The 22,185-nt window shown below is 43.0% G+C and overlaps 2 protein-coding genes across 3 annotated transcripts in view; one reads left to right on the forward strand and one right to left on the reverse strand.

The window, feature by feature from the left end:
- Positions 1 to 22,185, reverse strand: part of EXD3 (exonuclease 3'-5' domain containing 3) — a 162,091-nt gene that overhangs the window by 93,799 nt on the left and 46,107 nt on the right. Inside the window, exons 4-13 of one of the 2 annotated variants that reach the window (XM_075259987.1) lie at positions 21,070 to 21,125; positions 18,758 to 18,822; positions 18,355 to 18,522; positions 16,865 to 17,026; positions 13,646 to 13,699; positions 12,602 to 12,741; positions 11,977 to 12,077; positions 11,307 to 11,380; positions 7,189 to 7,227; positions 6,471 to 6,637 (exon numbers count right to left, since the gene is read on the reverse strand). In XM_075259987.1, coding sequence (XP_075116088.1) covers positions 6,471 to 6,637; positions 7,189 to 7,227; positions 11,307 to 11,380; positions 11,977 to 12,077; positions 12,602 to 12,741; positions 13,646 to 13,699; positions 16,865 to 17,026; positions 18,355 to 18,522; positions 18,758 to 18,822; positions 21,070 to 21,097 — 998 coding nt within the window. In that variant the 5' untranslated portion in view covers positions 21,098 to 21,125. Of the gene's footprint in view, positions 1 to 6,470; positions 6,638 to 7,188; positions 7,228 to 11,306; positions 11,381 to 11,976; positions 12,078 to 12,601; positions 12,742 to 13,645; positions 13,700 to 16,864; positions 17,027 to 18,354; positions 18,523 to 18,757; positions 18,869 to 21,069; positions 21,126 to 22,185 lie in introns of those variants that run through there. The other variant, XM_075259986.1, reaches the window with a different exon arrangement.
- The window catches only part of MGAT1 (alpha-1,3-mannosyl-glycoprotein 2-beta-N-acetylglucosaminyltransferase), a 360,722-nt gene that overhangs the window by 27,864 nt on the left and 310,673 nt on the right, over positions 1 to 22,185 (forward strand). The window lies entirely within an intron of this gene.

The following is a 22,185-nucleotide window of genomic DNA, read 5'->3' on the forward strand; positions in this document are numbered from 1 at the left end:
ATGCGTTTTACCCCTTGGTGTTCGGCCGGTTACACGCATTCCTATGCCGGTGAGGTATTCGATCGAATACTACTCGCTCAACACTAATGGCCACCATGTAATACTAATACTACATGTAATACTATAGTTCCCCTGAAAGTATGGCTGACCCACGGTGATCAGTTGCTATCCAGTCTTCTTTTCAGGGGTCCTCCTGGTAAGACAAAATCTGCAATATAGAGCCCCAACCCCTTGGTACAGCAGACAGATTGCTTTACAGTTTCTTCTGTCATGGTTTTAGATTTTGAGTCTTGATCCTTCCAGTAGCCATACATTTTTTTTCTGCTGACCTTGTCAAATGAGAGCTTGTTTTAGGCCTTTGGCTGTCTTGACGATCCTCCGCACCCCACTAGGGAATCTGATTGGGGAACAGAGGGATCATTCAGATGCTGCAATCAACAATGAACACAGTATCTGAGGGGTAAAATGTCTGGGATTGATCCTTGTTTCTACAGGTGGGTGTACGCTCCTGATCCCGCATCATACAATCCTTGTGTGCATGTGATTGTGCCTATAGCTAATATATGTATTGAACCACCTTATGGCATGAAGATACAACTGAGAATTTTTGATTAATAGGGGACAAGCTGTGAAGACCCCACCGTTTGCTAAGACAAAGGGACAGAACCGCAGCACAGCACTCTCTCTCCTCTTGGACTCATAACACAACGCCTCTGCATCCACGTGTTAATAATCTATAGGAGACCTAGGCACCCAGTCCTCCAGCAATCAAAATGTCTGCCATGTCTCTATGGGTACAAGTGCGGCTACACTACAAATCACACGCAAACTACATCCACTATTGCAAAAATACGACCGTCTAAAATCCATATTTCCAGACCTCCCTCTCCTGTGCTATAGACAGCCACCTCAGAAATATGATCATTAGGAGCTGTCACCTCCAACTACAACTGGAACATGCCCTTGGACACAGAAAAAGTGCAAATCATGCCCGCACATACTGACTAACGACAAAATAAGGATCCCCAATTCTAATCAGGACTACAAGATCCCAGGTACCTTCACCTGCAGCACACCTAATGTGGTGTATTTAATAAAATGTACCAAATGTCCTACGGGGGGGGGGCTTTGTTTAGGGGAGACAGGACAGACACTCAGGATGCGGATGAACTCACACCGCCACACGATTACAGAGCAGAGAATGGACCTCCCTGTGCCAAAACACTTCTGCAATCAAAATCATAATATCATCACGTTACATCGTGTGAACTCCCCCTAAGAGACAGAAGAGTATGGGAGTATAAACTCATGACCACCTTTGACACACTCCAAGGGGGGATAAATCTGTCATATGGTTTTATGTCATTTTACAACAACTAGGCGTCACATTATTATTATTATTATTGTTTATTTATATAGCACCATTAATTCCATGGTGCACTAATCACTAATTAAAGGGATCATAAACTCAGAGAGACATCCTTTGAACTGATAATTTGTTTTTTAACTTATTTATTTGTGTGTATACTGCTTTCCATCACTGGTCACTTGATTCCTTTGCCCTTTTTGTGTATAAGTTTGCTTGCCTTCAGAAATTGTGTCATACCATGCCTGATAAAGAGACCCAGTAGTCTCGAAAGCTTGCAATCTGTCATAATTTTTGTTAGCCATTAAAAAAGGTATCAACTACTGAAGACTCAATCTTTATACTATAAATGTGGTCATGCTTGCAGTCAAACTTCTGACCCCTGTTAAAATTCCTTTGGAGAGGCTAGTGGTGACCTAAACTGAATTTCTGGGAGGTCATGACCCAGGAAGTCTTAATCTCGACCATCTTAATTGAAATGCCCAAATTAAAAAAATAAATAAAAAACGATGAAGCAGAAGATGAAATGGATGGATTTTGAGGAGTCCACCCACAATTAGCTGGTAAAATCACTTTATGATCCATTGTCCTACTGCAATGCCAAATTGGGGAGATCACTGAGAGAAGTTTATGAGAAGTCTTGGAAGGAAGGAGACGTCACTTTTCATTAAACTCAGGACTGTCTGGAGCAATTTAGAAGGGTTTTGCAATTACACAATTAGCGGAGGGCAGGCGGTGCGAGATACAGTAGATAAGACGGCACACATAGCACTTTCATTGTTAGCGTGCAGCCATTTGCAAGGAGGGCAATACACTCTAGACTAGTTCCAGATGGACTCAGAAGACAACTGGAAATTTACCAACATCATCATGAAATTGTCAATTACACAAAGAGCAGGTCAAGTAACTGAGCAGTAACACCTAAAAAAGTCACCAGGAAATATAAACTTGCTGCCAAGCTGTAAAACTTTTTTCTGATCTACCAAGCAGCGCTTTGTGAGCGTCGTGGCCTCTTCAAAAGCTGATCACATATCAATGACATGCCAATGTCATATCCTAAAAATAGGACATCGATTTATAAGACCCCTTTAAGAGAACATGTAGGCCGAGACAAGAGTGCATGTGTATGGGAGAGAAAGGGGACAGAACTGACTATACAGTGTTGGCCAAAAGTATTGGCACCCCTGTAATTCTGTCAGATAATACTCGTGTTCTTCCAGAAAATGATTGCAATCACAAATTCTTTTGTATTATTATCTTCATTTAATTTGTCTTCAATGGAAAACTGCAAAAAGAATTGTCAAAAAGCCAAATTGGAAATAATTCCACACCAAACATAAAAAGGGGTGGACAAAAGTATTGGCACTGTTTGAAAAATCATGTGATGCTTCTCTAATTTGTGTAATTAACAGCACCTGTTACTTTCCTGAGGCACCTAACAGGTGGTGGCAATAACTAAAATCACACTTACAGCCCGTTGAAATGGATTAAAGTTGACTCCACCTCTGTCCTGTGTCCTTGTGTGACCACATTGAGCATGGAGAAAAGAAAAACGACCAAAGAACTGTCTGAGGACTTGAGAAGCAAAATTGTGAGGAAGCATGAGCAATCTCAAGGCTACAAGTCCATCTCCAAAGACCTGAATGTTCCTGTGTCTACCGTGCGCAGTGTCATCAAGAAGTGTAAAGCCCATGGCACTGTGGCTAACCTCCCTAGATGTGGACGCAAAAGAAACATTGACGAGAGATTTCAACACAAGATTGTGCGGATGGTGGATAAAGAACCTCGACTAACATCCAAACAAGTCCAAGCTGCCCTGCAGTCCGAGGGTACAACAGTGTCACCCCGTACTATCCAGCGTCAGCGTCTGAATGAGAAGGGACTGTATGGTAGGAGACCCAGGAAGACCCCACTTCTTACCCAGAGACAGAAAAAAGACAGGCTGGAGTTTGCCAAAACTTACCTGAGAAAGCCAAAAAACGTTTTGGAAGAATGTTCTCTGGTCAGATGAGACAAAAGTAAGAAAAGGCCTCAACATAGAGATTACAGGGGAAAAAAAGAGGCCTTCAAAGAAAAGAACACGGTCCCTACAGTCAGACATGGCGGAGGTTCCCTGATGGTTTGGGGTTGCTTTGCTGCCTCTGGCACTGGACTGCTTGACCGTGTGCATGGCATTATGAAGTCTGAAGACGACCAACACATTGTGCAGCATAATGTAGGGCCCAGTGTGAGAAAGCTGGGTCTCCCTCAGAGGTCAGGGCTCTTCCAGCAGGACAATGACCCAAAACACACTTCAGGTCAGCACTAGAAAATGGTGGTGAGAGAAAGCCCTGGAGACTTGTAAAGTGGCAGCAATGAGTCCAGCCCTGAATCCCATAGAACACCTGTGGGGGGGGGGGGGGGGAAATCTCTTGGTGGCAGTTTGGAGAAGGCCCCCTTCACATCTCAGGGGGGACCTGGAGCAGTTTGCCAAAGAAGAATGGTCTAAGATTCCAGCAGAGCCTTGTAAGAAACTCATTGCTGGTTAGCGGGAGCGGTTGTGCACAGTTATTGTGTCTAAAGATTGTGCTACCAAGTATTAGGCTGAGGGCGCCAATACTTTTGTCCGGCCCAGTTTTGGAGTTTTGTGTAAAATGATCAATGATTTGACCTTTTTTTTTTCATTCTCTTTTGTGTTTTTTCATTGCAAGCAAAATAAATGAAGATTTTAATACCAAAGAGTTTGTGCTTGCAATCATTACCTGGAAGAAACTGAGTAATATCTGACAGAATTGCAGGGGTGCCAATACTTTTGGCCAACACTGTATATGTTTTTTTTTTTTTTTTTCTACAGTACAACTACAGCTTAAAGCATTGTGTGCAGATGAAGCAGGAGCTGTATCCTCCAGTACAAGTATGATTTTGGAGACCTGGAGGGACACATGGGTGCAGACTTGTTAAGACTGATATTCCCAGGACTCAGGAAGAAAGTGTCTTTCAGTATTTCTCATGGGAACTGGATAGATTCCAAACACACACAACACTTTTCCTGTGAACTCATGCGTGGCAGTGAATGTGTTAAGTTGTGGAAAGCGGCTTCTGGGGTTCTCAGACAGACAGGTAAACTAGTAAAAATCTCCCAAAAAAAAAAAAGCAAGCCATGGCTCTTTTGAGGACTTCAGCTTCCCACGCTGTATTATAAATGGGGATACACAGAACCGGTGCGGGGCTCTCCAGCACTTGCTCTCTAAGGTCAGTTGTGCAAATACCATGCAGCATTTTGTGTATGTGGACAAGTCAATATTTGTGCTGACTATTTAGCGATGGTGTGCATTTTCATGGAGTACAGAGAAGATTCTGATCCGGATGAGTCCGGAGTGCCAAGTGGGGTTGGTGGTACGTATTTACACTGTGGCTTCCAGGCCTGGGAATTTCGCTTCTCACACGCCCTGGCCCCGGTACCTGAGCGCTGGGAACCTGTCTGGCACACAGGATGTGAGGATCCTTCTTTGCAAACTGAGCTCACTAAGTGCATTTAGTTCTCATGCATGTGAGACTGTTCTCACAAATATGCAAGTATACATTACTATAGGCCAGGGCTGCTATAGAGATCAATGGTAATACTGTCTGTAAACTAAGATGTAATTTGAGTGTTGCACGACCCAGACAAGAGTAACTCACCGCTGTAAAGAGCTGGATGCGATGTTAGGCACCCAGAGACATTCACACTCTTGCTCAAGTAATGACCCACATAGGTGAGGGAGAAGAATAACAGTGGCAGCTAAGATGGATTCCCATCTTGTAAGCTTAAAAGCTAGTGACATATTGCCACTAAAAAGGAGAATGAAGGGGCGGCGGATCCTTCAATTGTTCTCAGGAGTGTAGCGCCAACAGCTACATACTGCGCAGGGAACTGCAGCCTTGCCTCATTCACATGACAGTGCAGGTAGAAGTGGGTGTAGAGCTACACTGCGAATGCCGGGCCCTCATTTTTAGGATCAGAGAAGGTCCCAGAGGTCAGGCTCTCACTAATGAAAGACATGGTATATCCTGGTGCTAAGCTATCACTTTTGGACCAGGAACTCAGTTATGGAAGTTTTCAGATATAAGCCCTAAAATAAGCCCTATGTTGAATCAGGCACGAAACGATCCAAGAGCATCATCGTCCCATGGCAGTGAATGGGAGAGTAGAAGATAAGAAGATGTGAGGGTGCAAATTTTGGGAGAGTTCCAAATCCCCTTTGCTTCGTTGAAAGGCACATTATGCACACATACATGACACATAAATATACGACTCCAACACACATAGAACATCTAATAGAGGCACTTAACCTGAAGGGGACAGTCCTAGTTAAAAAGTTAAAGGGGTTGTACCAAGTGCTGAATTTATACACTAATTGATAACATCATGGTTCCCCACCACCGATCCTAAAAACAGGGGGCCAGTACTGGAGGGGGGTCCAGTAACAGTATTCTGTTAATTCTTTATTGAGGAGCCAAAGACATCTAATCTCTGTACTTTGCTATCCCTGAAACTTCTATGGAAAATGAATGGAGTTGCAGGGTGCATACCCAGTCTGTCAGACCCCTCATTCTTGAGCTCGATGGGGGTCTCAATGGTCAGACTCCCAATGATCATGAAGTTTATTTCTCCCGTGCATCCCGCATACTCTGGAACTCCTTACCAAGACACATAAGACTGATCCCCCACAGCCACAGGCTTCAAGAAGGCCTTGAAGACTCACCTATTCAGGAAGGCCTAAAACCTCCAATAACACTACTGTAACCACACTACCATCTGAACAGTCTCTCCGCTCTCCCCCCATAGATTGTAAGCTCTCACGGGTAGGGCCCTCTATCCCACTGTGCCAGTCGGTCACTGTTAGTCTTATATCTACCTGTATATTTTGTGTACTGTATGTAACCCCCAAATGTAAAGCACCATGGAATTAATGGTGCTATATAAATAAATAATAATAATAATAATAATAATAATAATAATAATAATAAGTTATCCTCTATCCTATTGATAAGGCATAACATAAAAACTTGCCACAACCCATTTAAATGTACTAAAAAAAGTTTATGATGCCACCACACTACATCTAGGTGAAATGTCACTCACTTCTCCTGAATATGAAGGTCCTGAAGAATATCAGCCACAGTTTGAGGGAGTATTTCTTTGGGCATCCCAAACTTCAGAGCCCAGAAGCCGGCTGTCTGCAGATCACTGTAGCGGCACAACAGAGCAATGCATTGCTCCTGCAGCCAGAGATTCCCATCTACCGTGTTCTGCAAAAGAGCAAAATACAAACCATAAGAATGTGGATACCAGCAGGTCTATAGACCAGGAAGCCGAGCAAAATGTACAAAGCGGCAATGTGCGCAGCAAATATTCCCACTTTTCCAATCAGATGGATTGCAGTTGCTTTTATGATGTTTGCACCTTTGTGCTGCAGGAGGGATGGAAATAAGAGCTCAAAATTCCAATGGGTTCTAAGTGAGTGAATAGCGACTTCTATAGTAGTCAAATGCGGTGGCCAGAAAAAAAAAACGGGTCTGAAGTTCAAGATTTTTGCATTACTACTGCAACAAACAAAATAAATTCCGTGCTGGAAACAGATGCCAGATGCCATACACTTTCAGACAGATTTTCTGGACTCCGAGTTGCCAGACACAATGAATATCACTGTGCAATCGTCATATCTCCATGGAATTTGGAAAAGATGTATATAAAATATATGGAAAAGAAGAGCAGAGACTTTGTGATCGAGCAGTCTTGATATTTATTCATATTAATGAAGAAAAGATTCTCCAAAATGCTAATTTTAAACCAGGATTACCTGCACATGGTCAGCCCAGTTCTCCTGAGTCATTGTTTTCTGGAAGGAAAAAAACATTATGTATTATGCAGCAGTATAGTAAGTATAGCCTCCACCTCCACTTAGTGTGTGCTCCACCAGGACATAGGAAGATCATCACTGAAACATAGACAACATCATATTAACTATAGGGCTGCGTTGTACAGTTATGGTGTTTTCACACAGGCCTATTACCATTGCCTTGTCCAAAACCATAACAGAACAATAGGAGACCTCATCTACTGAATGATCATTCCCCTTATACCCCATCCCAACATTAGCTGGATCAATCCACAAACACTTTATTATTTACTGATAATACATCCTGTATTATACTCTAGAGCTGCGCTCACTATTCTGCTGGTAAAGTCACTGTGTACATACATTACATTACTTATCCTGTATTATACTCCAGAGCTGCGCTCACTATTCTGCTGGTACAGTCACTGTGTACATACATTACATTACTTATCCTGTGTTATACTCCAGAGCGGCGCTCATTATTCTGCTGGTAACAGTCACTGTGTACATACATTACATTACTTATCCTGTATTATACTCCAGAGCTGCGCTCACTATTCTGCTGGTGCAGTCACTGTGTACATACATTACATTACTTATCCTGTATTATACTCCAGAGCTGCACTCACTATTCTGCTGGTACAGTCACTGAGTACATACATTACATTACTTATCCTGTATTATACCCCAGAGCTGCGCTCACTATTCTGCTGGTACAGTCACTGAGGACATACATTACATTACTTATCCTGTACTTATACGGAGTTACATCCTGTATTATACTCCAGAGCTGCGCTCACTATTCTGCTGGTGCAGTCACTGTGTACATACATTACATTACTTATCCTGTATTATACTCCAGAGCTGCGCTCATTATTCATCTGGTACAGTCACTGTGTACATACATTACATTACTTATCCTGTATTATACTCCAGAGCGGCGCTCATTATTCTGCTGGTAACAGTCACTGTGTACATACATTACATTACTTATCCTGTATTATACTCCAGAGCTGCACTCACTATTCTGCTGGTACAGTCACTGAGTACATACATTACATTACTTATCCTGTATTATACTCCAGAGCTGCGCTCACTATTCTGCTGGTACAGTCACTGTGTACATACATTACTTATCCTGTATTATACTGCAGAGCTGCGCTCACTATTCTGCTGGTACAGTCACTGTGTACATACATTACATTACTTATCCTGTATTATACTCCAGAGCTGCACTCACTATTCTGCTGGTACAGTCACTGTGTACATACATTACACTACTTATCCTGTACTGATCCTGAGTTATATCCTGTACTACACTCCAGAGCTGCACTCACTATTCTGCTGACGTAGTTACTACGTACTTACATTACATATTCTGCTAACATTAGACTATACAATGTACACATTTGCTGTAGAAAACTAACTCTACCAAGTATAATTAACTATTAAAGGATTATCTTATCTTATTACAGAAACTTTACTGAATGTTCCAAGTAATGACCAAATGTATTTCTGGAGTATAATACAGACAAAATGTAACTGCAATGTCATACTGTATATTAAAACCAGTAGAAAAGAAAAAAAGGGAGGGGGGGGGAATTTATTACAGCTCACCCAAAATAACAGTTATCATGAACTCCAAATCCAGCTCCAACGAAAAATATGATGCACAGAAATTAGATTTCCTGGACTCCAAAGAAATATAGTATAACTGTAAAACTTAGATGTAAAATTCCAGCATCCAAAATATTAGATAAAATTTAACATTTAATAAGCATTAGTAAAAAAAACATATGATTTCAAGGATCCATGAACAAACAAATGCAAGATGCTTACACGTTTCAGGCCCTAGGCCCCTTACTAGAGCACTAGGCTCCATTTGTTCGTTCATGAATCCTTGAAATCATATGTTTTATGTTTTTTACTAATGTGAATTAAACGTTACATTTTATCTAATATTTCAGACACTGGAATTTTACGTTAAGTTCTACAGTTATATTAGAATCAGGGCCGTCTCCAGGTTAGTGTGGGCCTTTAGGCAACACTTTATATGCATTTATATGCACCAGAGTGGCCACCACACAGTATTACATGCTCAGCAGTGACCCCCACACAGTATTACGTACTCTGCGAAGTTCAGATTAGGTATTTTAGCATCTTGATCAATTACCTTCTATGTTCAGGTCTCATGAGACTTGGGCAGTACAGAGGTGTAAAGAGAGCAGACTGGTCTGTCAGATCTGTATAAGCAGCCCATGAGCGGACACCCGTCATTTCTTAGTCTTATTTTCGGGCCAGTGAGCTGACACTAATATATAATAATTACTTTGTTAGCGGAGGGCTGAACTAGACTGACATTTCTCCCTAGCCGTAAACATTGCAGACTTTGCTTCTAAAGTGAAACATTCTGCCATGCACAGGCTAAAGGTTTATTGTAAAGCCATTAAAACTAAAGTATTAAAGAAGTCTACTGTGGACAATCAGATTAACTCCCAATTTCTACAGCTTCAAGCGAAAATTAAAGACACATCTTTTCAGACAGGACTATCACAATTCTTAACGTAAACTCTTCCGTACCGGAATTAGAATTCCCCAAATTTAACCCTCCTCTGTTCCAGCTCCCACATGATATGATGCCATTTCAGGCTAACTCTATATGTCCAGGCATCATCCACATGTTAAAGGACACGACTGGTGATGGCTCAGTTTTATATTTGTGTAATGACAGTCACCTCTATTACAAAATTGTCTGACCACTGTATAAGCAATGCCGCCCCTTCTACCTCTTGTGTCACCCCCTCTACCTCATAGATTGTAAGCTCTTGCGAGCAGGGCCCTCAGTCCCATTGTGTGAAATGACTTTTCTTGTAATGTATCTTTCTGTCTGTATTTGAACCCTACTAATTGTACAGCGCTGCGGAATATGTTGGCGCTATATAAATAAAATGTATTATTATGATTACTGTTCAGGAGAAAGGCTACAAACAGCGCCACTTTCTACAAAAGTGGCACGTGCATGCATTACATAGACAAAGCTGAGATTTCAATGAAAACCGTGCAATGTCTCACTTGCCTTATGGTAACGCTTTGAATGGACTAAAAATTTACCGCTGGCTTCTTCTACAGACTACAGCCCACCACTGGACATCATGTGATTAGTTTATCATTGGGAGACCCTTCTAATTGAAGGGATTATCTAAAGCAGAGAAACTCTTTAAGATTATAATTCGCTAAATACAAGAAAGTCACAATCGTTCATTGCCATGACCAGCACCGGAACCCTGCAATCCCAGTGCAGGGGGCAGATGGAGAAACTGAGGGAGTCAACACTTTCAGTAAACTCCTAAGATGCAGCAGTCAGTATCAACAGGGGCAATTAAGGGGTTAAAAGGCAGCGCCTGACATTATCAGTGATCTATGGAGTTAGGGGAGGAGCTCAGCTGTCACTCATTGCGTAATAACAGTATTTCAAGATGCTTCAACTAAGTCTACATGTTCCAGCAATTACAAGATCACAAAAAAGGGATCTGATTAGAGGGGGTCTTACTGTAGGACCTCCACCAATCAGAACAGGGGTCCTGTGTTTTCCTGTGTATGAATGGAGCAAAGATGTAAAGTGGAAAACGCATGGGCGCCGGAGTGAGAAGGTATATTCTCCTACCCAGATATCCACCAATCCCAGAAACAGCATCAGGTCCTCCATCCCATCCCGTGCCTGTACTGACTGGCAGGTAGTGCAGTGGCTCATGTGACCACTGTGGACAAATAAGTGGTCATAAGTTTGGTAGTTGTGATGTATTAGAAGTGACGTCACTGACCGCTGAGGCCAAAGAGTAGCTGCAGTGGCCATTTGGGCGTCTTCACTTCAGGCCCAACCAATGCAGGCACAACAGGGGAACCAATGCCACAACAGAGGATTGGGAGTAGGGGGGTATGCCTTCTTTTTGTTTTCATTTTACCCCACCCCATCCACTGCTATTCTACTCAAAACTCAGATTCTATTCAGTAGGTCTATAGAAAGGGCTGGAAAAGTGGCACACGTTTTATAACTGCTCGAATTAAATGGGGAAACATACCTCAACAAATCTCTTGTACATTAGATATTTCAGGGTGCCCAGGTGACGCTGGTTTATCATATTTGAGCAGAGTGCTGAAGATGAAGAATGATGCACAGATTAGGTACATAGCTTACACATATATCACCAAAATATAGATAGAGGAAGCAAGATATAAGACACACAACACAGAGCATCAGGACAAAGTCCCCAAATAGTACAGGTCTGGCTCAGCGGATCACAAATGTTAGGCTAGGTTCACATCACGTATCTAGGTTCCGCCTAGTAGATCTGTTTAACAGATACAGTATATACAGTTGCCAATTGAAGGACATGCATCAGAATTTTACATTGTTATTATAGGTTGGACAATACTCCTGATCTATACGTCCAAGAGGAAACTCAAAATTAAGCAATGAAACAGACTTACCAATATACTGTATTAAACTAGAAGGCTGGCCATAGACATTGAATAATTGTAAAACACTCATTTGGCTGGAAGCTATTGCATCTAACATACCTATCTGACTTGGACCCAAACAATGAAGACTTCCTTGCCCCATCCAAATAGAAAGCCAAGCCATACGCACCACCTCTCCATTCATTCAATTAGTCCCTACCAGAAATAGCCAAGGATTGTACGCAGATTAAACGCACAGTAGTCATTGTACAAGTCATGCCATCGGCTCACCAGGGTCCAGGTTGTAGGTTTCCAGCAACCGAAAAGCCAGCTTGCTCAAAGTCTTTAAATTCAGTTTGTCTGGTTTAATAGGAGGAATACCCCGGTACTCTCTGAAATAAAGATCACCAGGGACAAGACTGTACTTTAGTTTAGGGAATTTATTTTGCATACAACTGTGTTAACACTGTGAGTTTATGTTGCAATTTTTACAAAGGAAAAAACAACTGTTTGGTTGCTATTTTACACTGAGACACTACGAGCATTGCTGTGATCAGTAACTGAGTTTGCTCGAGTCAGTCTAAACTCTGCCTTCTATCTCATTGCAGTCTGACTCTCCTCCATGCTTTATACTGCAGCTCTGTCTATATCAACACAAGCTGAGCTGGAAGTCACTGCATAGTGTGTAGTTTCTATTATAGCAAACAGATTATAAACCACAGCCAGATAAATCTCAAGTAAGACAGAGAAGATTATAAGGTGAAGGATATAAGTATCAATAACCAGGAGAAGGGGAGGCAGCAGCAAAATAGTTAATGTGATGTGGTTAATGTGGTTGCACATTCCCTGTGTGAACTCGGCCTAACAGCAATCATCTCTAGATCTTGATTAAAGAAATTGCTTGGATTGTATTTACTTGCTGAGCTTCCGCGGGTTGAAACTGGAATCACTCCATCGATCCAACATCTGGAGCAGCTGGCTCTGCAGCTCAGGGTAGCCAGACACGTACGCCTCCAGCAGGTTAAACCTATCCAAGAGCAGCAAGGGGGTGCACATCTTCAAGGTGGAGAGATGGAGATTATAAGCAGATACAAAACAACATACTCCCTTAATGCAGAATAAAGGGGGAAGGACAGGTCCAAATAATATATACATGTAGACTAGATTAGACACCTCTTTCTCCATAACAGCTACTAGGACTAGGACTCTGAGCACCATCAGATATCACCCCATTTAAACAGCTGATCAGAGGGGGTTCTCTGGTGTTCGACCCTCACACACCACATACTGGTGACCTATCCTAAGGATGGGATTTAAAGGGTTGTTCCAGGACTTGCATATGGATATACGCAAGTCCTGGAACAACCCTTTAAATGGACAGTATCCCAAAATTCTAGATGTTACCAGTCATACATCTGTTTTCATCCAAAAGATTAGATTTTAGAAGTTTATTCTGTACTATGCTTGTTCTTAAAGGATGCATCTAGGATTAAAAGATGTGGAGTTACGCACAAAAGGCTGTGGTGTCACTGATTAAGAGGGGAGGGCCATCTCTAAAGCATACCTCCTCTGAAGACAAAGGCCTTGTCCAGGGTTAGAAAAACATGGCTGATTTCTTCTAAACACAGCACCACAGCAGGTACTGAAGCTCATTCCCATTTACTTCCAAGATGCCAAGCTACAATACCATGCATAGGTGTGGTGGCTGCTACTGGGGGAAAAAAAAGTAGGCATGTCTTCCTGGACAACCCCTTTAACTAAACTGGCCTTTTAGTCTTCTCGTCACAACAAGTCAGGACAATAACAGTTTGAACAGGGTTCTTATCCACTAGCTGTTATGACTAAGGATGAAGCCAGTTCTGACATATTTCCTATACAGAAAAATATAGTATTACACAGTGCCGGCCAATGCACAGGTAGTGAGTGTGAATGCGCATCTGCAGTGCAGGTCACTACTTACTTGCTCCAGGTCCAGATCAGGCTGTAGGTTCAGCTTTATACTGAGAATGGCAGCCTGGGTAATAAAAAAAACAATATACTGAGGTTAAAGCGGTTGTCCAGTCTATAACACCTGTCTTCATACATCTCATTATCAAATTCTGACTTAAAGGGGTTTGCTGGGCTTTGTCAACTGAAGACGAATCCTTAGATAGATCATCAGCTGAAGATCATCAGAAGTCTGTCACTCAGGGCCAGGCAAATCGGCTGTCTGAAGAAGTAGTGGCGCTATCAGAGTACCATGTCATGTCCAGTCCATCAGTCACATGATACAGCAGCAGGCTAGCCCCATTCAAGTGAAAGGGCTGAGCTGCCATACCAAACACAGCCACTATACAAATACACGCCGCAGAGCTTGATTTTCTGTGAAGAGACCGTACCCCTCACTAAAATGCTCCAGTGAGTGGCCAGGGTCTAAGACACCGCAGCTATTCAAGACCTTTAAGCGTGAGCTTCTCTGTTCCAGATCCTCGGTTATTTATTTTATTTCTCTTACCTATATAGTGCCATCTTATTCCAAAGTGATTTACAGATGTTGTCAATACAGTCCCACATAGGGCTGACAATCTCAATTCCCTCTCAATATGTCCTTGGGGGTGTGGGAGGAAACTGATGTACCCAGAGGAAACCCACAGAAACACGGGGACATACAAACTCCATGCAGAAGTCCTAAGACTTCAACGCTGCAAGGCTACAGTACTAATCACTGAGGCAGACATGGAATTGAAGATGGAAGGCAATTACAAATTGGACAAAGAATGTCTATTGCTCTGGAGGACCTCTCCTGTAATATTGTACTCCCCAATATGAATGAACACTTGATAATGCACCCCTAATATTCCCTGCACTGGCCCTGCAGTGAAAGCAAGTACTTACTAACAGGTTTCCCAGCATATTACTGCCAATGGTTGGGGGTTCCAGTTGGGGAAGGGGGGCTCATAGTAATTTATGTTTGGTCAGGGAACCAGTCTTTCAAGCAGGGATTGTGCAAGTGGAGAACCCCTATAAACAAACTACCATTTATTACACTACAGCATTTTTAGATGTACAAAAAAAAAAACTAACTGGCTGCTACATTCATAAGGGCTGTCTTGTAAGGAATATACACACTAGATACCTTAAGGCAGACCTGGGCAATGTACGGCCCGCGGGCCATATCCGGCTCCCTGACTGATTCAGTCCGGCCCGCATAGCTTGACTAGGGAGGCGTGTCTAGGGAGGCGTGTCTTAGTGCCGGCAGGACAGTGCAAGAAGATGGAGACACGTGTGGTGTGTGTCCTAAGGTACTGAGAGGGGAGGGAGCGGGGATGTGAGATGCAGGGTGGACAGTGTGTGTGGGTCTGTCTGTGTGTGTCTGTATCTCAGTAACCTAGAGGCAGAGATGGAAGGAGAATGTTATATTGGGGCAGAGATGGAAGGAGAATGTTATACTGCGGGCAGATATGAAGGAGGAATGTTATACTGGGGGCAGATGTGGAGGGGGAATGTTATACTGGGGCAGAGATGGGGGGGGCATGAAACGGGGTAGATGAAGGGGGATATGAAACTGGTAGAGAAATGGAGGGGCGATATGAAACTGGGGGTAGATGAAGGAGGCACTTAAACGGCGGGGACATTAAACTGGGGACAACTGGAGGGAGCATTAAACCGTGCAGGTAGCTGGAGGGGGACCTGTCTGCCTCTAGTTGCCCCCAGTGTAATGTCACCCTCCAGCTACCCCTACGGTTTAATTGTTGCTTCCAGCTGCCCGAGTTTAATGTCCCCTCTAGTTTCCACCAGTTTAAACTGGGGCACCAGGTGAGGGACTTAATACTGTGGGGCAGTTGGAAGGGAACATTATAATGTGGGGACATATAATGTACGGGTGACTGTAGGAGGATTATATTTTGAGGGGGCACATGAAAAGATGATTGAGAATGGGCGGAGTCAACATAGAAGTGGGTGGAGCTAAATTTGCCACGACGCGCACTGCCTTCTAGAATAGTTTCAATTTCTTATGCGGCCCCATGGGAAAATTAATTGCCCACCCCTGCCTTAAGGGAATGGTCCTCAATTAGGACAACTTGGCTGATTTCTTTCAAAAACCGTGCAGTGACAACAGTTTTCATGTAGCTTTGCACTTCAGCTCTATTTACTTCAATAGATTTGAACTGCAATACCGACACATCCTGTACTGAAGTGTGGCGCTGTTTCTAAAAGAAAGTAGCCATGTTCTTCTAATTCTGTACAATGCCTTTAATATGTTTTTGGGGACATGGCACAGGAGGACTATTGAGTAGCAGGATACCCTACACTTGAATTTTTACTAAACCCATACGTTAAGAATGAAGGAGGAATATGGACATCTTGTGGTGAGGTAGACAAACACGTTGAGGACACAGAAAATTTCTCTGCAAATATTGCCCTGACAAGCCTCATGACTGAGACGCTGCCTGCTGCTGGATGTTGCGATGTTATGTATTTTTTCTCTTTTCTTAGTTAAAATGCATAAGAATCGGCACAATAAAAACTTGTAACTTGTAACTTTGGAATATGATGGCACTGTATGATGGAATATGATGTAACTTGTAATATGTAAATTTATTTAGTCAGAATGCAATGGGGTCATCATGCTGTAGTTAGTATCATGGATCGCAGGTACTAATAGAATAACACAAGAGACTATATTTGGTACACCCAAAAAGTGAGCCTGTACCTAGGCCACCCCGAGACACGAAATACATCACAGCCCTTTTATTCACGGGACCCTTTGCTAATCCAAGCTGACAAGAGGCTGAATGCATTTGCTGCACAATCGGAAGGCAGTGGAGCATGCAGAGATTGCCAGACTGGTCCTCTGTGTGTGTGACAATGGCTGTTCTCAGCGGGAGGGGCCCGGCTGTGACAAGAGGTACCTTTGTGCTCCATTCTCTGCCTTTTGGAGTGCAGGAAAGTCTCATTCAGCCTGCCACAGTCACTCTTTCAAAAGGCTGAAGTGTAACATGAGACGGCCATGAAACACTAGCTAGCCTTCTGCCTACCCCTTATTATTCGCAAGCACCGCCTGGTCCATTCAGGGGGTCTTTGGAGAATAGCAGCACAGTATATGAGACTCTGCCCCGCTCTGAATTCCACCATTGTCTGCTTTACCATAAGAAGGGGTAAAGGAAGGCACAGGCCTTCAGTGTTCTTGACGTCATACCTCTTTATATTTTCCCATTTGGTGGAGATGGGTGACGTTCCCCAGTAGAAACCCTCGGTCTGCTTCCTCCAGTTTGTAGATGGAGATGAGGATGTCTAAAAGATTCCCTTCTGTGACCACAGGGAAAACACGTGCTTGTAGCTTCTTCAGTCTTAAACCAGTCTGAAATACACAAGCAACATGAAAGCGATCAGTTCTGCAGTCTCATCTCTGCATTTGTAAAGAAAATGAATGCATCTGTTGCCCCCTGGTATCAGTCACTTCAAGAAGAGGGAAGGGAAACTCCCTGCAAACATGATAACTACTTTATGTCACAGATCTTCAGTGCTGAGAACCTACAGAAAGTAATATCACCTGCATCTCTTATAACACTGCTGCATCATAAGAGGCCAAGTTCAGTTTAAAGGGGTTCTCCAGAATCATAAAATTAAAGTTTTTTTTTTTTCTTTTTTTTTTTTAAAGGCACTACTGCAGCTGCACTACATGCAAACAGAACAGCGGCACTGATGGAATAACTAGTGCAAGAATGGGGAGGACGCTGGCAAGTATTTTGCAGCCCTCCTCTGCTAATTTTATGATCCTGGATAATCCCTTTAATGTACAATAGTTTGCTGTAAATGAACTTGCTCATTTTGCATTTTACAACCCTCCTATAACTCTTAAAGGCAAAGCTGGACTGTAAGGGTGCATGCACATGATGTAACGCGGCACTGACTCTTGCACGATAACTCGTGTAAGGATCAGCGCTGCAAAACAGAATCCCACTGACTTCAATGGGTTCTGTTTAGCGTGCGTAACACATTGAAATCAATGGGAGGCTTTTTAACCCATTAAAAAGTTATCGAGCAAGAATCAGTGCCGCGTTACATTGTGTGCATGCACCTTAAAACAAACCCATAACGGAGAAGCCCTACCCACAAATGACTATCAACGGTTGTGAGAAATTTGCATGCACGACAAATTCATTCATACCCCAGTCTTTCCTCCAAAATCATGCCACTGTCTGGTCACACTCTTTGATGATGTACAAACTCTAAAGTACTGAACATACCACATTAAATGGGTTTCCTGGACTTGAACACTGTTAGTCTAGTGAAGGAGCTGCAGAACTTACGTGAGCAGTCTACTGGTCATTACTAGGCACAGCACCATACACAGTGTAGTGGCTGTACATGGTACATACATTAGTCTTGTCCCATCCATTTGAAGGAGAGTAAGCTGTGGTAATTTGCAGTCCCACACACAGCCACAACAAAACCTACAGAACTGTGTCTGGTTGGCCCCCAGTGTTCGACAGGGAGCTGCTGATTCTTTCAACACCTCATCAGTGGGAGCACGGAACATCGGACCTCCACCAACCTTATACTGGTGGTCTATTCTAATGGTAGGCCATCAATAGTCAAGTCCTGGAAATGCTCTTTTAGGGATTGTATTGAGTCAGTCTATACATATAGTAAACAGTAGCACTAAGTAAATCTATCTTCACCTACCTGCTGACATTCTGGATGGTCACTGATCCATTTCTGAAATTCAGAAGCAATTATAATAGCCAAGGAGTTCCCTTTTCCTTTGTTTGAGCTATAAAGATCCAGTAGATCCAGGAAAGAAGTCATTGGGTCATCCACTGTCGAGATGAAGTGTCTCAAGTTTTCTTTAACCTGTGATAAGATTCAGGAAGTTACAAACATAAGAGAACTGCGTTGTATTTATACCAGGCTTGTGATCACTATAAGAGAAGTACAGGATAATTCTTTGTCACAATCAGTTACACAATTTATTTTGAAAGACTATGTAAAACATTGATAGATATCTATAGGTATAGGTATACACTACAACATGGTGCTCAGACAACCATTTCTCAAGTGGACACTATAGGCACATATAAACATTTACCTGATCCACATTTTTTTGTGCCCAAGCAATGTTTACAGCAGAAACAAGCTGTGGGAGATCTTGTCCTGTAAGGAAATAGACAAAACACATGAGGAATGGGAAACACCCCATAGACATCTTGGGCTACAGATAAATCAACTTTCTATGATATTTATGTCTGAGGGATATCACAGCAAGGAGAACGTGCAGAATAGGTCATATATGACGAGTAACTTATCTTATATGATGTAGGGGTTTGTCAAAGAACCGCAGGTACCTGTAGAAAATCTGGGGGAAAACAGTCTGGCAAAGATATTCTGTCTATAGTACATACCTCAAGACAAACTGATTGCATTGGGTTATGACAGTGAACCAGCTGAAGCACGGAGGCATCAAGTAATTCCCTACTAGTTCCCAAGGTCTTTGAAAACCCAATTGTATCTAAAATTGGCAACACAGCCTAGCTGATACTTTGCTACAACATTCTCGTTCGTATAGGTCATCAATATCTGATTGGTGAGCACAGCGCCACCCATAGTGTAGGGGTTGTGCTTGGTATTGCAGCTCAGCCCCATTCACTTGAATGGGACTCAACTGCTTGCTGTACCATGTAATCAAGCTGCAGCCTCATCTGAAGAGCTGCTCAGGAGACCCTGGATGTCAGAACCCACCAATTACATATTGATGATCTAATGGACTGGACTTCAATATAGTAGTCCTGGTAAACCCCTTTACGTCTATCCAGGTTTCTAGCTTTTGCATTAAAATGAGACTGTCCCCATTCCCTGACAGCAAGCAGAGATCATGTAAATGCTAAAGAAGTGAAACAACTTATTTATACTGGAAATTATCCTGTAATCTTATGTTTTATTGCAATCGTCCTGATCATGAAAAATATGACACGGATAGCTGACGCTGCAAGTCATGTTTGTCTATGGGCAGCATTAGCAAGCGGGTGGAAGGGTCAACAAATGTGGTGACACAGGAAGAGATGCTGCATTGTGATGGGATCAGAAGGGAAGACAAGGAAAAGATACAGACAGCAGATTGATGCGGGATTACCCAACAGACTAAATTCCAGTAAATCCCGAGGCTACGGGGTCAGTAAACACATCTGATCTGTGGCTGATCTCACAGATATATGAGCGCTGATAAATGATCAATCCGCAGGCTCTGGGTTACTCTGCAGGCCCGCAGTACTGTAAACAGATGGACATGAGGGGATGTACAGTGACTAACCCCATGATATCTCCCAATTTAAACAGATGAGGATTCTGCATCCTGTCGCTGAGGTGCCTGACATCCATCCAGCCAATGGATATGGTTATGAGTAGTGATGAGCGAGTACTATTCGATCAAATACCTCGCTGGCATAGGAATGTGTGTGAACTGCCAAACACCAAGGGGTTAAACGCATTGAATATTAAAAGCGTTTAACCCCTTGGTGTTCGGCCGATTATACACATTCCTATGCCGGCGAGGGATTGGATCGAATACTACTCGCTCATCACTACTTATGAGGCTTCCTCAGAATGTAGCCGGTGATGGTTGTATAATGACTAGTTCTGCAGCTCTCTAATATATTTTGTGGGGTCATTTTACACCATTTTCACAATTTCTGTTTGCTGTCAGTGAATGCAAAGCCTAAAAAAATATGCTAAAAAACCCCCAAAACTATAAAAGTGAATGGAAACACTGCAATGTACACCCAGGCAGAACTAATACTGACTACACAGGTGGGAGTTTACTATATCCCCATCCAGTCTGGTTTGAAATGAATAGAAGGCAACTGAGGTCTGTGCTGCTGATGTACGAGCAGAAGACAGAACATTTTTTATTCAGGTGTATAGAAAAAGTTGGCAGTCATATTGGTTAAAGGTGATTAGATATACATGTCTGGCTGCTTGGGGGGTTAGATCTCTGTAACCCTGGGCGATCACAAGTATGGGGTAGTATGTATGCATGGCCAACACTCTCCATTAACTTCTATGGGACTTTCAGGGTGGCAATTTCTAACAGTCCCAATGAAGGTAAAGGGATTATCCGGTTTCTATGATTGATGGTCTATTCTAAGGATAGGTCATCAATATTAGATATGTGAGGGGGGGGGGGTAGTCCAATACAAGGGTCCCCCACAGATCACTAGTACAAGATATAAAGGCAGCCAGGGACAGATAAACCCTTTAATTGATCTGTGGTCACATTTGCAAACTCCTGCTCCATTCACACGGGACACTTTTGGACCCGCATCAATCAGACACTTCTCCCCTATCCTGTCCAAGTCTGTGTATCAATAAGGGTGAGATAAGCAAAGACAAGCTATCCAAACTCACCAGCGTTACTGCTCTCCACAGCCTCCATTATCTCAGGTCTTCACTTCTGCAAATTCCTGTAAAGACAACAAAAGTCAGTTTTATCTATGACATATATATATTTATTTATTTTCATTTCTAGGCTCAAAGCCACTATGTATTACAGAGGACCCCACCTTGATCTCTGCTAATACACACTGGAAATTGACAGACATCACCACAGACATATCCTGACCCCCGGTCGGATAATATAAAAAAACTCTTGCCTCTGACTCCCGACAACAGTCCAAACTTTAATGTGGCTGTCAAGGTACAAACTTAGGGACCTTTACTGTATAGAATCCATGCTGACATAATGGGTGTACTAGGGTATGGTGCCCTCTACTGGGTGACATACATTACTACAATATGGTAGAACGTAAAATAGGTTTCACAGTACTGTAGTGGCCTATTATTATTATTATTGTTTAGTTATATAGCACCATTAATTCCATGGTGCTTTACATTTGGGGGTTTACATACAATACACAAAATATACAGGTAGATATAATACTAACAGTGACCGACTGGCACGGTGGGGTAGAGGGCCCTGCCCGCAAGGGCTTACAATCTATGAGGGCAGAGGGATAGAGACAGAAGGAGAGGGGGAGACTGTACAGATGGGGGTGCGGTGATAGTGTTATTGGGGGGTGTAGGCCTTCCTGAATAGGGGAGTCTTCAGGGCCTTCTTGTGATTGTGGGGGTCAGTCTTATGTGTCTTGGTAAGGAGTTCCAGAGTATGGGGGATGCACGGGAGAAGTCTTGGAGACGGTTGTGTGAGGAGCAGATGAGAGCAGAGCGGAGTAGGAGGTCATTGGAGGATCTGAGGTTACGTGTGGGCAGATAGCGGGAGATTAGATCAGAGATATATGGAGGGGACAGGGAGTGGATGGCTTTGTATGTTAACGTTAGTAGCTTGAACTCAATTCACTGGGCTATAGGTAGCCAGTGGAGGGACTGGCAGAGGGGAGCGGCCGATGAAGATCGGGGGGGTGAGGTGGATTAAGCGGGCAGCACAGTTTAAGGTGGACTGGAGGGGGGCGAGGGTGTTAGATGGGAGTCCATGGAGAAGGGTGTTGCAGTAGTCTAGGCGGGAGA

This window comes from Leptodactylus fuscus, chromosome 11 (genome assembly GCF_031893055.1).
Source record: "Leptodactylus fuscus isolate aLepFus1 chromosome 11, aLepFus1.hap2, whole genome shotgun sequence".
Classification (NCBI taxonomy): Eukaryota; Metazoa; Chordata; class Amphibia; order Anura; family Leptodactylidae; genus Leptodactylus; species Leptodactylus fuscus.